Raw genomic sequence first — 16,629 nt, 5'->3', positions numbered from 1 at the left:
CTGTGGAGGACAGTCCTTTAGATGACAATTAAAGTGATGTCTCTCATCACCTGCAGCCACTGAACATCCTGTAGCACTCTTTCTCTGTCTTTGGCAGGGTTGGGTGGCTTCTTTCTGCTACCATGATATTCTCCTCATCTTTCATTATATCACTACTTTTTGTTCCTATCTGTAAAAACTGTGGAGTGTTACCGTGTGATGTGAAACAAATGCTGCCTTCCATCACAGAGAAGCTACATTTTGTTGTCAATTTAACAGAGGCTAGTGCAACCATTAATGGCAGGGGCTTGAGGGGAAAGATCCAGCTACATGTTCATGCTCCTCCTTTGTGCAGTTGATAACAGTTCTGGTAGAAGGTGGGAGTGGAGAAGGGAAACATCACAAAGCTTTATGTGCAAGACTATCACCACCTCTGGCTGAAGGATCTTCCAGTATTTCATCATGTCTAGACTATATGTACTGTGTTATCTTGTTTAGAAGCCTCCTTTATCACAGGATAAAATTACAAAGCCCAAATCTTTTTTTGTTTTGAACAGTAATGGTCATCATTATCTGAAGAATGAACAACACAGGCTGCTGCTTATGAGCCAGAATATTAGGTGGATACACACCTAACATCTGGAGCTGGGCAGATCATTTAGTCTTCAAGCCTGTCATGATGATTAATCAGCTAGGAAAGACTGTGAGCCTTTTGCTTCCACCACTGAGCATTTGCTTACACTGCCAATAGATCCACTTTCTGAGTCACAGTTTACCAACCCCAATAAATGCCCAGCTTGGCTATATTCCTAGAAGAAATTATTGACAAAGAAAAACACTAAGGATTTTTTGTTATCTTTGTCATCCATTAGATTTTTCAAACACATTATTTTATCTGAAACATTTGTTTACTTTTGAATCATTATAGCTTAAAATGTTATGGAGAAAAGCCTTGATATTTTAACTGACTCAAAACCAGAGAGAAACCTGCAATGGAACCAACTTGGAAGGTTAACCCATGCAGAACTTGTTACCAGCAGCAGCTGAATGATCTGTCCCTCAGTTTTCAAAATAAGTCAAGTCCCCGAAGTGTTAGGAAATTTGCTTGAAGCCATAAGATTGTATTTAAGCAAAAATAAACAGATAATCAGAGTCTATAAAATCTAGTTTCTGAGACCTTGGTGTACACAGACCTCTTTTCAAGGTTGCCTCTGCAATGATGTTGCTTATAGACTAACTCTGGAAATTGAAGCTGGTATTCTTGCATAGCTGGTTGACATCAGAGCTAAAACTACAAAATGCATTACAAAATAATCACTTTATTTCCCCTGAATTCAACTGGGAAAGCTGTTGAACTCCTGCAGGCATGGTAATGACTTTGTATGACCCATGAAATTTGACTGAAAACCCTTCTTCATTAGCAGTTGGTTGCCTTTATTGTAGTTTTGCTCCTGGTATCCATAAGATCCACTAGTTTGCCTTTATGAATAATACCATGACAGCCAATGAGCAGTTTCTTTTCCTTTTCAACACGGGCTTCCACTGGCAAATATATGACGTACTAGTTCACTTATTGGTTATTTGCTGGCTTGTGATTGATTGTATCTGCCTCCACTTTCTGAAGCAGTCAGTAAACAAATGAAATGCATTTTTAGTGTGTCTAAGGCAGCTTGATTTTAGAAGATGCAGAGCACCCGCATCTTCTCTGGATTTCAGTGTGGGTTTTTTGATTATTTATAAAGCAATTTTATTTTTAGAGCATTCTGAAGGAGGTGTTTCGAGGATATTTCAGGAAAATCAAATGGCGGTTGGAAAGTCTAGGGGAGTAGAGTGGTCTCACAGACTTTTTATCACCAATAAATTTCACCTCTGATCTCTGTGTAGCCCCTGGGAATGAAAAGTGCCTTTGGAACTGTATGTGGTTTTCTTGCATTCCACTGAGCTTTCCCACTGAAATTTTCTGTCTTGCATCTGTGTCTCTGTGAAGCTTAATGCAATGGCAGAACAAGAGGCTGCCTCCTTTCTGAGGAGCAAACTCAAGCATACAAGAACACAGCCCTGGTTTTGTGTGCTCAGAATGGGTGCAAACTTGCCACCTTATTTATCACCAGGATTTCTAACCTCAATGCCATGGCCCATAAATGACTTCTCCGTAATAATATTTATCAAAGTATTTCTGGTCTAATTATTCATGCTGAGCTTGTTGTCTAAAAATTTCATTTGAAAGAATCTTTTTAAAGATTTTTCTTTTGAAAACAAGTTCAGGACCACATCAAACAGAGATTCATGTTGCCGTTGGTTTAATTACCAGAAGCCCTCAGGGAATCTCAAAACTCACTGTTCTTGTAATTGCTTCTCCCTCTCTTCTCTGCTCTTTTTCCCCTTCCATGTTTGATTGCTGCAGAAGTCATTCATATGGTTATTAATTTTTAAGCTCATTTAAGGTACAAAGGAGGTTATGTCCTTTTTTGTCCATATAGTAACTATCAAATCATAATTAATGAGTAGATTATAAATGATAAAAAAGGAACTGACCAAAAATATTTCTTAAAAAAAGAAAAACAAACATATGAAGTCATCTTGGTTTTAACATTATAAGCAAAAAGCACATAGTGTTGCCCTTCCCTACTCATGCCATGCCATAAGATCAGATCCATAACTTGTGGATGTGTCTCACTTTCTATTCCAACCAGAAAACCTGGTACACGTAGTCTGGCTTTACTCCCTTTGAAAAGCAGTATGGATGCCTCAGTTGGGTGAAGCGTGAAACACAACATAAGCAATGCTAACCTAACTCGGTGTGATACATGGCATATTTGCTTTAGAAAGAGCAGCAGCCTCAAATCTGTTTTGAATTAGGAAAAGAGTTTGAGAGAAGGAGAGGAAAAAGGGAACCGTTTCATAGCAGGCATCTGAAAAATGACAGTTTGGAGGAAGGAGGGAAAATTGTCAGGCAAAACCTAACAGTTAAAGCTGAAAAATGTATTTCTAACACTGGGGATTATAAGTGTATATCTTATTCTTTGGTTTTTTAAAAATAAAGTCTTGGCAACTTAAGTGCCACTATGATGATCCAGAACAAGAACAGCTACTCAATGGTGAAATTATCAGCAGTACTCTGGCAAGAGGTTATTAGTCATAGTCCCAGTATCATACAAGAGCCAGAGCCAAGGATTCAAGAAGCAAAACATTCCCCTTTGGAGAGAGGTCAAGATTAGTCACCTTTGTCTTCTTTAATTGGTGAGGGTCGTAGGGAGGGCCTGTGTTTTATTTCGTTATGGAGGAGAGTTTGGGCCATGTTTTTATGCTAGTCGGGTCTTTTACTGCTTTTTATTAACCCTTAAAGTGTTGTAAATATGCCACTGTTCCACACTGGAAATGAGAATCTGCAGCTAGGAGAAAGCTGTTGTCTGATAGCCAAACTTCTGACAACAAAATTATGGAGTGATATTCAGAGGCTGTACTGCTGTGATTAAACCATCAGAAAGAGTCCTCCAGAGGAAAGTACCATGGGGAGTTTTCTTCACATCTGTGGAACTGCAGTATCTGAAATATAAGTGCCTGTTAGCTAAACAGAGAGTCTTTCTTTCTTCTGCAGATAGGTATCGGAGTACTCAACCAGAAGGACACAACACGGGAATGTTTTGCTGACCAAGAATGTGATTGAGAATGAGAAAGCAATCAGTTTTCCAACTTTCTGTCTCACTAAAAAACAGAAAAGTGCTTTGAAGTTTTCTTTGAGATCTGAGGATCTGTTCAGGACAGGGAAAAGATTTTTAAGGTTTTGTTAGAGCACTTTCCAAGTTGAAGCTGTTTAGCGTATCTGAAGGTAGGCCATTAACTTTACTGCCTCAGTTTTCCCCACTTTGTGCTAGTAATGACAGTAGATATCTACTGCAGTGTTCTACTGTATAGGTACACAAAGATTCCCACAGTGCTTTGGATATAAGATGCAGTAATGGCTGCCATTTATTCTAGAACCATAACCAAACTATTGCATAAAAATAAGGGGCTTTTGTTTTTTCCCACCTTGTTTTTGTGATCAATAATTCCCTTATATTTCTTTTTCTCTCAAGCCTGTTTGACATCTTCCATATGGCTGGATTTCAATTTAAGCATAATTTGGGATACTGTTTATGATGATGGTGCTAGATAGATGTCCAGTGATACTTGTGGATACATAAACTTCTCATACTTTTAGTATCATTGATTCACTTGTAAAGAAAGAACCCTCTCTTCTTGCCAATTTGTGTCTTATTTTAAAATGGAGATGGAAGACACTTGTGTCTGGTCAAAGAGATATTATTTCCTGAAGAGGGAGCTGTAGTGAATGAAGATAAGCAAATTCTTGAAAAATCCAGAGTATTCAGTTAATAGGATAGGGGGATTTTATCTTCTTTAGTGGCTTCTGATAAAAGATATATTTAGATATAATAACTATACCTAAACTCCACTTTCGTGGCTTCATGCAAGGAGAAAAAACATTCCAAGCTTCCTTGTTCATCTACTGATATTCTGTTAGTTTAGAGGAAAGGGTAAAAAAAAAAAAAAAAATCTGACCTTTGTAATACTTAAGAAAAAAAAAAAAATGCTGTATCCTGAGGCACTGCTGGGCCAAAGACTGTAGATTTTGGACACTGTCCTAACTTAAAAATTTCCATGTGTTTTAAGTCTTGTCTCATTTATCTACAAGAGTCAACCACAAATTTTAATTGCTTGGCTATAGCCCTCTGGATGCCAGATAGATCTGTGAGTGTTGCACACATCTGGGCATGCATTCCATACTGCGAGGCCAACGGGACAGGCCTAGGAGCTTAGGGAGCAATGAGCTAGCAGAGGGGCTTCATGGCCCAAGTCTACACCTACAACTAAAGAAAGATTCTCGGGAAGAGCAGATTTCCAATTGCTTGTGTGTTTTATAAAAGCCAAATATTTTTCCAAGAAGTTGTTAATAGCAGCAACAAAAGCACTGAACTGAGGCCACCATTCTCAGCTGTCTCTTCAAAACTAGCAGCCATATCCAATCTCTGCTTCTCACCGTTTCCTCCAGCCACATCCATCATGGTCCTCATTTCTGTCTTGACTAGCAACATTTTAGATCATCCCTTTCCAACTTTATTTTACCCTCAGGCCTTTCTGAAATGTCTCCACTTCCAAAGTAAGCACTGCCCCAAAAGCTTTCCACCTTTCAAGGTCTTGTACTCTTTAACAATCCATAGCTAAGTGCATTTCACTCTCCCATAACTTAATTCTTCCATCTGCCAGCATCCTGCTGACCTTCTTGCTAGAAGGAGAGGTATATATTCGTCTTATCTTGCTTTCTTTAGTCAAGCAGCAAGTTACAGCCAAATAAATTTATGAAGGTGGCATGTAAAAACTGAATCAACTTGTGTGCTTGTAACTTTTCTATTTATATCTCTTAATTTTTAAGATCTTAAAGGAATTCCTCTCTTATATAAACACAGCATCTGTTGTTGCCACTTGTTTCTTTGTAGGTCTCAACTGTAGAATAGTTCCTTTTGTAACTAAAGTTTTGACGGCTGCTGATCTGCAGCATTTACTCGCATAGGGATTATATTTATAGGTTGTAAGCAAGTGGCTGCAAATAGTCAAAGGTGGCTGTGAAGGTTTCTGTTTTATTGTGTAACATCTTCAGCTACTGCTGTTCCTGAAGGCTGTATCTTCATTTTCATTCTGGAAAAAAAATGGCAATATTCTTAAAGTGACAGTTATAAAAACATGCTGCCAATATTCTGTGTTTGGTAACATATATGCTGTATTTCATATTATTTATTTAATCACATATTACTGAAGTGGCTTTTCCATATCAGTTTTTCATGTTTTGACCTGTCAGAGCATGTCTCTTACTGTTGTTGTTTTCAAATAGAATCCAAGGGAGATGTCTAATCTGAAAAATGCATTATGATTGTAATCTATGCACTTCTAAGAATCATGGAAATCCATATGAAAGAAGTGAAGCTGAGTGGATAGTTAACCAGAGATGTCGTATTTCCAGAAACTTTGAGAAAGCTTTTAAAAAAATATGTTTTTCTTTGGGGAAAGGGACATTCGGAAAGGAAATGTCCCTTTCTATAACTACACTGCAAAGAACTAGAATTCTCTGTGGTATAGTTACTTGTTTATCTGAATTTCTTTCGCAATTCTAGTGAAAAGAAAGAATTCATAAATCAACCCTGCCATTTCTTCCATTTCCTATAGTTTGAGCACCTGGTACCCTAGAGCTTGTACTGCACAATCAGGACAAAATTCTTCAGACAAACAAAAATTACTTTAAAATGCCACAAGTGTTATAGTCAGTAATCAAGTGGCCACATGCTGGTGTTATCAGTTTGTTTTACTTCCCAAAATAATTAAGAAAAATGTGTAACAAAACTGAGTTTCTATATGGTGCGTTAGGAATTTACTATGCCAAGTAAAGCCCTCTTTAACAGCAGTTCACTGATAGGAATGTGACTTCTTGGAGAAAGGGAGCCAGTGACTAGCTGAAAAATTGTAGCTTTTTTCTGAAATCTGACCCTGACTCAACAACTCAGAATTTTCTTCTCAGTCCCAGGTCATTGCCCTCTGTTGAAAGCACAAGCAGCACACCCTGAGTAATGGTGAATTATCAGCAGCCATTTAAGGGTTACTACCGCAAAAAAATAAAGAGTTTTTTTTTACACTTTTGAGAACTGTAGAATAAATATTTACTATAAAAACACCAAATAAGATGACACAAGCAACAGTCTCAGTTTACTGAAGAAACAGAACCATTTTTAGTATCTCAAAGTGAAGAACGGTTTGGCACTGATAGCTTGATGCAAGAGAGCTGATTTTAGGACACAGTGAGTAGCAAGTGCCTTTCTTTCCAAAGATGCTTTTTGTCTCAGTGTTATCCGTTTTATTTGTCAGTTGAGACAGCGGTTACAGTGTTCATATATTTTCATTGACTAGAAAGTGACTTGTCACATGCAACCCTCAAAGCCCATTAATTTTGTTCCTTAGGAACTCAGCCTTTATATTTTTCTAACGATGAGTGATCATATAGTAGAGGAGAGTGTTTTCTCACTGGCTTCCCTTCCTCTATCTTTCACCCAGACACCACACACGTACTCCCTTCTTTGACCAGCTCTCAAGAGAAAGTACAGACAGTCTGGAGAACAAATCTTCATTCATGCAGATTTCATTCGCCTATAAACAGCTCAGCAACTGGTATATGACCTCCAGCAAGACTGCTGCCTGATCTCTGGCAACAAAATAAACAAATCCAAGCCAGAAGCTCTGATAAGGGGATTTGCAAGAATCTGGGATCTTGGGTACTGTAAATGGAAGGAAGACCTTTTTCATGATTTTTGAAGAATCATGTACCTGAAGAAATAAATTTTCCTTAGTAATACTGATATTGTTGGTCCCCCCCTGCCACTATTATAGAGAAATGTTTAAATGAAATCCTCTATGAAAATTCCCACACCTATCCCTGAGCTTCTCTAGAAAGCCACTTCTAACATCATATTTGTTGCTGTCTACAGGGCCCTCAAAACTAAGGCATTAACTATTAGAAATATTGAGATACCAAATTGTGTAGGGACTTAGAAAGAAGAAAAGCCAGGGAAGCTGCCTCTGAAGCTCCCTCAAATGTTCTCAAGATTTAAAAGGAAAGGTCCCACCAAAGAAAAATGTGATTTATAACCACACCTTCACTTGCAGAACAGTTTAAGTACCGCTTGACCATGACACCTTCCTTCTTGTACGTCAGAGGCCTGTAATGACCGTAGAAGTTGCCTTCTTGTGGCTTTTACTTCTCTCTTTAAAATGTCTCATACTTTAAGCAGACACCCCTTTGGCAGAACCGAGGATGGAGACACATTGTGCCATTGCCATCTCATTTGCAAATGTCATCTTTTCTGATCCCATCTCCAATTAGCATGAGCAGAGCAATGTACAGAAATCCAGACTGCTCCTTCTTTTGTAATATCCAAAGAATATGTTACTATTTGGAATAGACAAATCAGTCAAATATTGATCCAGAGCCTGCTGAAGTCACTGGAAGACTGTGATTGCCAAAACTACCACTGACTTCAGCGTGTCTTGGAGCAAGCCCTTCATGGGCAGAGAACTTCCTAGGAAATGGCTTGCTTTATTGGAAATCAAAACCGATTAAACAATAGTCGAACACAAGCAGCTATCTGGACCTCCCTCCACGAAAGCTTTGTGGCTTTAGAGCCCTACCCTAACATGGAAAGAACATGGAAGACAAAGGTCTTTACTTTTTATCTCCTATGGCCCAGCTAAATAGCAGTCAGCTTCTGCCTCTGCTTCTGTGGGCCTCCTGCACTCCACAGCTGCAGCAGCCAAACCTTGTTCCCTAGAAAAAATTAGACAATTATCCCCGGGAATATATTTCCCAGCAAGAATATTCATATCTCACTTCTCTCCAATACTTCATCACCAAGATGCGCAGCTGTTGAAGGACTATCCAGATCTCAGTCCAATCTACTGTCATGTTCAATAGCTCATCACTCCAAAAGTTTCATAAATGCACATTTTCCAGATATATCTTCGGTCTGTGTTTCCTCTGGTAATCCCTGCCTGGAATCACAAATTCAGAAGTATGTATATATAAATCCCCTAGTTAGTTTAGAATAATTAGCAAAAAGGCATTTCTTGTTAAGGAAAAGTTGCCCTTTGGACTCTGAAGGGAGCTGTTTGTCTGCAGTCTTCCAATACAGTCCTTCCAGCACTGCTGTCTCAGAAAGCAAGTGATACCTGCACAGTGGGGGATGGAGGAATGAGATATTTTTGCAGGCTTCACTAGCACTGATTTGTACTCTTACACATGGATGATCATGAGTTAGCCATCTGTGATGGGCACTATTTGGGCAAAGCATGCCTTTTTTTAAGGGAGTGAACAAATAGTGATGAAAACAAAACCTCGATTTTCCATCTGTATGTCCTTCTAGAAATCTTGAACTTACATGTCCTTCAGCTTCCTCATTTGAGGAATCTCATCTTTCAACAGCCATTTCCACCCAGAATTATTAGTGTTTCATGTGCCATCTAGGGTGCTTTGCCTCATGTTTTCAAAACCAGCTGCAAAGTATAAATCTCTGGCACCTCATATTTTTAAATCACTGTATCTGCTTCCCTGCCCGTTGTATAAAGTATTTGAAAAAAACTCAGCATTTTCTCTATGGTGGAAAAACATTTTAGTCTCTGCTGAAATCCTCCAGGTTTGTTGATGTTCTGCTCAGCCTTACCGTCTTTTACTATCCTGTGTGATACTTGGATGATAGCCAGGCACATATAAATTGCTCCCACTCATGCTCTCTCTGACGGTTTTATGTGCCTTTCACTATTTTCTAGCAGATATTTTAGGCAGCAATTTATTCCTATCACATTTTTTTGCCGTCTTGCTTTTTTTCCCTTTTTAAAACATATTACATCTTTTTGCCTAGAATTTGCTTAGTGTTTCGGGATCCCTGTGGATTGACGGGTCATAGACTACGACACCAAAATTGAGGCTTTCTCATTATACTTGTAGAAGGGAGCACAAGACCGCAGGGCAGACTCCTACTGTGCAATTTCAGTATGTGCCACTGCAAGGGGCAGAGAGTGGGCAGGACTTCAAAGCTGGAAGTACCCATCTTCCCTTCAAGACAGCTCTCTCAGTATATTGGAGTCAGCAGAGAAAGGAGACTTCCCATGCCAGATAAGAGGGGTGGTACAGATTACTTCTTCAGTGGAAACTGCAAGAAGCCAGAGACTGAATCTATGGTGCTCCTAGAATTATTTCATTCTTGATTTTCTTCTGAATACCATAAATGTACACCAAATAGAATCTAAATTTTGGACAAATCCATAACCTAGCCTCTGTTAGATATCCTGATTTTTCATCATATTTTCTTGTAAAGATTACAAGAAAGAGCAGGAAAAGGAAAAAAAGAGGAATTAAATGGTTTAAGGAGCTTCTGTCTCAAGGCAGAAGAAAATGAGCATTACGGATTCAGGCTGAACCTTCCCCTGCAGCACCCCAGTTGGAAAATTAGCTTTGAGCCATCTTAGAAGAGTTTCTGTCTTGCTGTGAGTCATGTCATTCAAATGGCAGTCCTAGTGAATGCTGTCATTGGTGAGGTAAGAGCGTAAAACTGAACCATGCCCCACTTCCAGCTCTTGCCACAGACCCCAGCTTCTGTATACTCACAGTAGCAAAAATATCTGTGGGCGTTTTGTGGCCTGAGCTGGTAATTGTGCCCAAATGTAACAAAGAATATCAGTCAGTCTTAGCTTAGAGTTGATTAGATCATTGCAACTAGAGCAGATACTAGAACATATTGATATTATTAAGGCATATAAGCATGTTAGAAGTTTATCATGTTTAAACAAAAAAAAATATGGCCAGAATAATAACAAAAAAAACCCACAGAAACTCAGTTATAGCACTTGGCTCTCTATCCCAGCACATCTCTTTAAAAGCTCATTTGTCATGTGTTCATCCAGGTATAAAATGAGTGTCAAAGCACATACCAGAGGTGAGTATTAACAGGCCTGTCCTCAACCAATTCTGACCTGTTGCATTAAATTTCTGTTGCTGTTTGATGAACTGTGAATCTGTGGTGTCTTCATAGAAGTTGTTTTGATCCTCATTAAGAAAACTGTCATTTTAATATTGTATTTGTATCTCATGGTTTGTTGCAATTTTCTCACTTGCTGCTGCTAAACAAATCTTTCCTTTGCCTTCCTAGGTTACACAAATGGACCAGAAACTGAACCTCATTACAGATATGCTGCATCATCTGGTTTCCTGTCGGCAAGGGGATCAAGGGAACAACAGAACATCTCAGAGAGGCAACAATGTCAATTCGGATCTTTTCCTCCCTAATAACACCCTGCCAACCTACGAGCAGCTGACAGTACCGAGGAGAAATGAAGATGATACATCCTGATGCAGTATAAGTCTGGGTTGGGTTCTTCCCACCTTTCTCCTTTAAATGGGACTGAATGTTGAGAACCTGGAAGGAATTAGGTCTATCAGCCATTCAAGAAAACACACAACTACCGTATCTGTATCACTAGTCTCAGTACCCTCTTCTAAAGCCACTCATAATAGTGAAAGGATTGCCAGGCTGTCTTCTACCAGGGAAAACTTACTGAAATTCCACATTGATTTTATTCATGAACAAATGATCACAACTCATTATTTCTTAGAAAGACCAAAAAAGAAAAAAGAAAAAAAAAAAAAAAAGAAGAAAAAAAAAAACCAGGCAAAATGACAAGGATTTAGAGTTCCTTTAATAATAATAATAGTGATAATAATATTCTAATAATACTTGAACTTAGATGGAAAAAGTGCATTCTGTTTATGAATCTGCAAATAGCAATATATTTCTACTACTAAGGTTTTTTAAGCAAACTAGGATAACTTATGTTTTTTTTATTGTATAAACGTATACTAACATTCTAGAGAATGAGAAACCACATACTGAATTATTTTCTTTTTCTGTTTTATTTTAACATTGCTACATAAACAGTTATCAGATAATGACCAGATTTTTTAAATCTGTTTTTCTTCAGGGGGGGTGCTAATCCTTAATCTGGAGCAATACTATTTATAGTGGAAAGAGCTACAGATTTTTTAAGATATCAGTTTTTCATGGGGAGACGATAAAGTATTACATAGAAAAAAATCTTTCTGCCCTCTAGAAAATTGTTGCCAAAGAATTTATATATAAACAGAAAACACAGTGGTCTGAATGTACTTGTCCTGAAATAGCTTCTTAAAAAGAAGGCTACTGCTTCTTAAATCTACTGGGTTTTAGCTTACAGTCACAAAGAATAGTACAGGAGGCTAAAGTCACTGGACTTTGTGGGTCAAGTGCTTGAACTGGCCACTTACTGAACATCCATAATCCTCTCAGGAATAGAGGCCCCAGTTCAGGAAAGCATCTCTCACCCAGGCAGCATCTGTGACAATTTGAACAGTTTCCTGAATAATGTCTTGAGAAATTCATCTCCCTACAAGAGTCATTTGGTATTGAAGAGTGCCAGCTCTAACTTAGAGGACCAAGGGCCCCAGCTACAACCCACAGGGCTGAACCACATTACCCCACATGATAGTTAAAATAAAGCCAGCAGTGTTTGGGTCAATGTGTTGTTTCACATACATAATGTGCAGGATTTGGGCTTTTATTACAAAGGTTGAAATCCAGCCCTTGCAAATAGTCAGCACCAGTATCCTATCAGCCCTGCTTTGAATGTGGAATATCCTTAAAGCTGACAGAGTATCAGGAAAAGATGTTCAGTCTAATGTGGTGGTGGTGGTAGCCCATACTGCTGGTTAAAGAGGGAGATGTAGACAGATTCATCAGCTCTTGCACTTTGAGCATCATATGCATCCAGTGCACCCTATTCCCCTCACTGCAGAGCCTGTACCCCACAGCAATCTCTCTCCCTCTCCTGGAAAAATTATACCCTAAAGCCTCATAATTTTGCACAGCAGTTAACGTCACCTGTCTTCAGTATCTTTGAGCAGCCTGAAATACTGATGTGGAATGAACTGGGACAGCAGGGAACCTTCTCATTCTGCTGCTCATATTCTGGGCTTTCTTCTCAACATTTCATCTCTTTCGCTTGGACTGCAGAGAAAGTATACTGTATTTAACTTTACAGATTATGTTATAATTATCCAGCCCCACCGCTGTACAGCAGGTAAATGTTAAGGGTGTAGAAATTTACAGGTGTAAACAGGAATTGTATCTGGGCATTATGTTTTATAAAAATCAAAATTATTTCTCATGATTTTGAAAAATTTTTAAATGAGATTCACTGTAATTTCAGGTTTTCAATCAGCCTGTTAATTTCCTAATAAAATACAGGACAAGAGTGCCATGTCTTTTGGTTATTCTAAAATCCAGACACTTGATACACACAGAAAAGCTGTTGTCTTTGTATTTCTAGGGGCGCTGTGTTAACCAGAAAATGCATCCATTCCTATCTGCTTCTCCTCAAGACAATACCTACATTTTCTGTTTGGCAGCTAATCTCAGTAATAACAGACGGGCTGAGTAAATGTTTCGTGCAAAAAGTAATTTCCCTTTCTTGATGTGTCACTTGGTCCATACCCATCCAGAAAGCACTGTTACCAGCATCCTGGTATATCCAGGTATAACCAGATTTTACAGATTCTCAAGGCTGGAAGTCTTGTCATGAAGTCAGTGATCCTCACCTGGGCCCAGCTGATCCTTTCAGAAAGAGCACTAACTCTGAGACCTGCTACTTCAACTCCGACAGTCCACCTCTCCCTAAGAAAAAGATGATCCATTTTCCTATCTGAAGAGGAATGTCATAAAATGAGCCACCCAATTTTGCCATGCAGCTGACTGGAGCTAGCCATCCCCAAATGCTCACCAGAGATAGGTCTGACCTCTCTGCCTAGAGGGCTGGACTGGATTTGTCTTTCCTGCTGAGGTTTCGCACCTCAACGACGTCTCCTGGAAGTAAGTACCTCAGCATCTTTCTTTCATGGAGCATTGTGGAACAGCAGCATCAGGAAGATGAGCTGAACAGTTCGACACTGGACCAGCCTGAAGTAAGCAGCATGCAATGAGTATATGTTTCTGCTGAAACCTTATCTGCTGGTGTCTGCTGTTCATCCAAACGGTCCAGACAGGGTTTCTTCAAGTGGATAAGAAATGTTTGTAAATAGCTTGAAGGGGAGCAAAGAAACTTTACGATAGGCAAAGCCTTGACTTCATCATTTTCTACCCTGGTTTTGTAAAATAAGGCATCTGACACTGCAGAAATGAGACTCTTAGAGCACCTGAATAGCAGTTTGCATTTCAAGAATGGTGTGAGCTGGGCCTGGATCCCCATCCCTGCCTAAAAACAATAAAGGTCAGCTAAAAAAAAATGATCTAAAAAATTGTGAGCAGACTCAGCTTCCCCAGCCTCTGGGTGCTATGCCAGATATGGAAGGTAGGAAGCCAGTGAATAGGAGAGGATGAGAAATATGGGCTGCCCAGCTGAAGGTGGTGATGAAAGCTCACTCCATCACAGTCCACAGCAGAGGCAGACAACCATGAAAGTTTGCAGAAAAAAAAAGTTTAATGGGGGGGCAGGGGGAGATGTGTGCAAGGGGGGAGGTTTAGGAGATGAGCAAAAGTGTGGGCTCCTGGATAGGAGGCTGTGCTAGGATTCAGGAGACAGAAGCACAGTGCCTGGCATCAGCATTAAGCTTGTTTGACCTCAAGAGAGGGTCATTTCACTTGTTTGGACGCATCTGCTGCCCCCTCTCTTCCACTCAGCTTGCTTGTCCATTTAGACCTCAAATTCCCTGGGATAGGGAAGGCCCCTTTCTGTATGTTAGCTCAGTATCTAGCACAAAGGGACCTTCAGTCTGGAGCTTGAGGTACTGCTCTCATATAAATAATTACTCAGGAGGTAAAAGCCACCCTGGACCCCTGCTATCTTCAAAACTTTTACTATTCTGAGCCCAAGGAGTTTCAGAGTTGGAAGTGCCTGGTGCCAAGCTGACAATTAGAGGATGCTGAGGTTTAGATCCCCTTTGACATAGTATGTTACAGAACACCGGAAGTCTGGCCATCACTCATTTTCACCATTGTATATTAAAGCAGGTTGATTTCAAATAATGCAATGGGCCAGTGCTATGCTTAAATACTAGCTGAGGCAGAAATCTTTGGATGTCAGTGGATTAAATAGCCATTTTATTGCAGCAAGTTAAGGGCTGTTGTTACTAGCAGGCACTTCTGGACTGATTTATCACCCATCAGTTCTGAGGAAGGTGAAGTAGGTCAGGGGGCTGAGCTGAAAAGGTCTGGGCAAGAAACAAATTGCCTTTTGAAATATAAAAAAGGAAAATGCAGGAAGATTTTTCTGTTCTGGGAGTTTAAAGGAGAAAAGGTAAAAACAGTTTTAAGCTAATCCTTGTGTACCCTGCTGAGATGGATATTACTGTTCTCATTTTGCGGATGGGGTGGTGGTTTGGGAAGAGGAGGGGCATTGAGAAGAAAAGGAAAAAGATTAAAAGTCTGATGCAAGTCCCATTTATGTTGTACTCCTGTGAAAATGTATTTGTGTGCTTATTTATGCACAGGAGTTGGGCTATTGCTTGCAGTGGGACTACCCTGCATGTGGGTCAGTGTAAGGCTTTGCAAGTTCAAAATGCATAGTAAAGACATCGTTCCGTGGTCCTCCAGTGAAAGCTGGGCTCAGTTGTGTATGCAGTGTTGCCTTCCTCATGGCCAGAGAGCCACGTGAATTCACAAGTTTCTGTTTCCCATTTCTGTTTTCAAACCATTGGTTTATAATACTCTTGCATGACAGTTGCATTTTCAAGCTGCAACAATCAGAGGTATTTCTTTCCACTTCAGCGATATGAAGTTCTTTACCTACCACACTTGAACATATGCAATACAATGTTTCTTCACACTGAGCAAAGGCTTTCTAAATGCCCTCCAATTTAATTTAAAATAGCCTGTGTACTATTTTGCACCCTGGGCTCCCTGAGTAGCAGCAGCTGTGATGAAGGTGCATGAAAGGCAGTGAGCTGTTACACCAGTGCCATGTGGAGGTGACGCTTAGCTATGTCCTCAGAAGGATGCAATAATCAAAAGTGGTTGAGTTCAAGTAGAAAACAGCAAGTAATTCTGTGAATGCTGGCTTTTTTTCCTGTCTTGTCCATGGGCTGACTTGATTTCTAAGAAGTGCAAGTTTCAGTTGAAGCTTTTGGTTTTGTTTTTTTTTTGTGGCTGCGATGTAGAACAGGTTTGTTTTCTTTGTTATTCCCCTTATGCCCACTGAGATAAGCACGAGCACTCAGCCTTTCCTTGGTGAGGATGTTGATACCAGACCCCTCTCTCTTCCACCTCAGTGCCTATTTTCACAGAACTTATAAGAACTGAATTATTTTGTAGACATCTATCCTTCTGTCAAGTTGAACAAGACCGACAGGTTCAAAAGTTGTTAGGGGGAGGCAAAACAAACACAGCGTGAGTGCACTAACCTTGTTTCCACAGGAACTTTGTTGAAAGTCCTTACTTCCTCCCCTCCCCAAGCCCAGAGGTCTGGAAGAGGTGTAACGCCTCACCTGGGAGCAGAAAACAACCTCTAACTCCTGGAGTGAAGAGGAGACTGGCAGAAAGCATATTCTTGGGAGTCGGTGGCTACCGCAGGTTTGGTGCACCTTGCCTTTGGATCAGCTATTGAAAGAAGCTATAAAATAGAACTTTTCTTACATTGCTTCCAATGACAGTCACCTAAAAGCTAATATGACAAAACGCTTGGCACTGCAACAAGGAAAATGCAGGTGCCAGACAGGCATATTTTGAAACGCATTCATGCACACTATTGTAATACAGTATGGTGCCTGGCGAAAAGATGTCTACGTCGCTGGTGAGGGACCACTGCTGGGGAAGGGCTGGCCCAAAAGAAATGGCATTGTCCAAATTCACATTGCTCCTTCATAGGCTGGCAACTGCTCCCTGTGGGGAGAGGCTTCCTGGGGGCCTGACATGAGGCATTATGCTCTCTGCCCGTGGATTTGCACCTAAGAAGAACTGATCTATAAAGCCATTCTTGAAACCATCTTGGAGCTGTTTGCTTCAGAACTAGCATTGCTCTGGCAAGCTGCCCAGG

General features: G+C 40.0%; 1 protein-coding gene across 1 annotated transcript in view; it reads left to right on the top strand.

Annotated features, from left to right (window-relative positions):
- KCNQ1 (potassium voltage-gated channel subfamily Q member 1) overlaps nt 1-10,922 on the top strand; it is a gene marked incomplete at both ends in the record, with an annotated part of 363,335 nt that extends 352,413 nt beyond the window's left edge. Inside the window, one exon of the mRNA XM_080619312.1 lies at nt 10,722-10,922. Coding sequence (XP_080475438.1) covers nt 10,722-10,922 — 201 coding nt within the window. The remainder of the gene's footprint in view (nt 1-10,721) is intronic.
- Nucleotides 10,923-16,629: the final 5,707 nt, after the last annotated feature.

Source organism: Psittacula echo, assembly GCF_963264785.1.
Source record: "Psittacula echo genome assembly, chromosome: 5".
Taxonomy (NCBI): domain Eukaryota; kingdom Metazoa; phylum Chordata; class Aves; order Psittaciformes; family Psittacidae; genus Psittacula; species Psittacula echo.
This window is presented reverse-complemented; position numbering and strand designations above follow the sequence as displayed.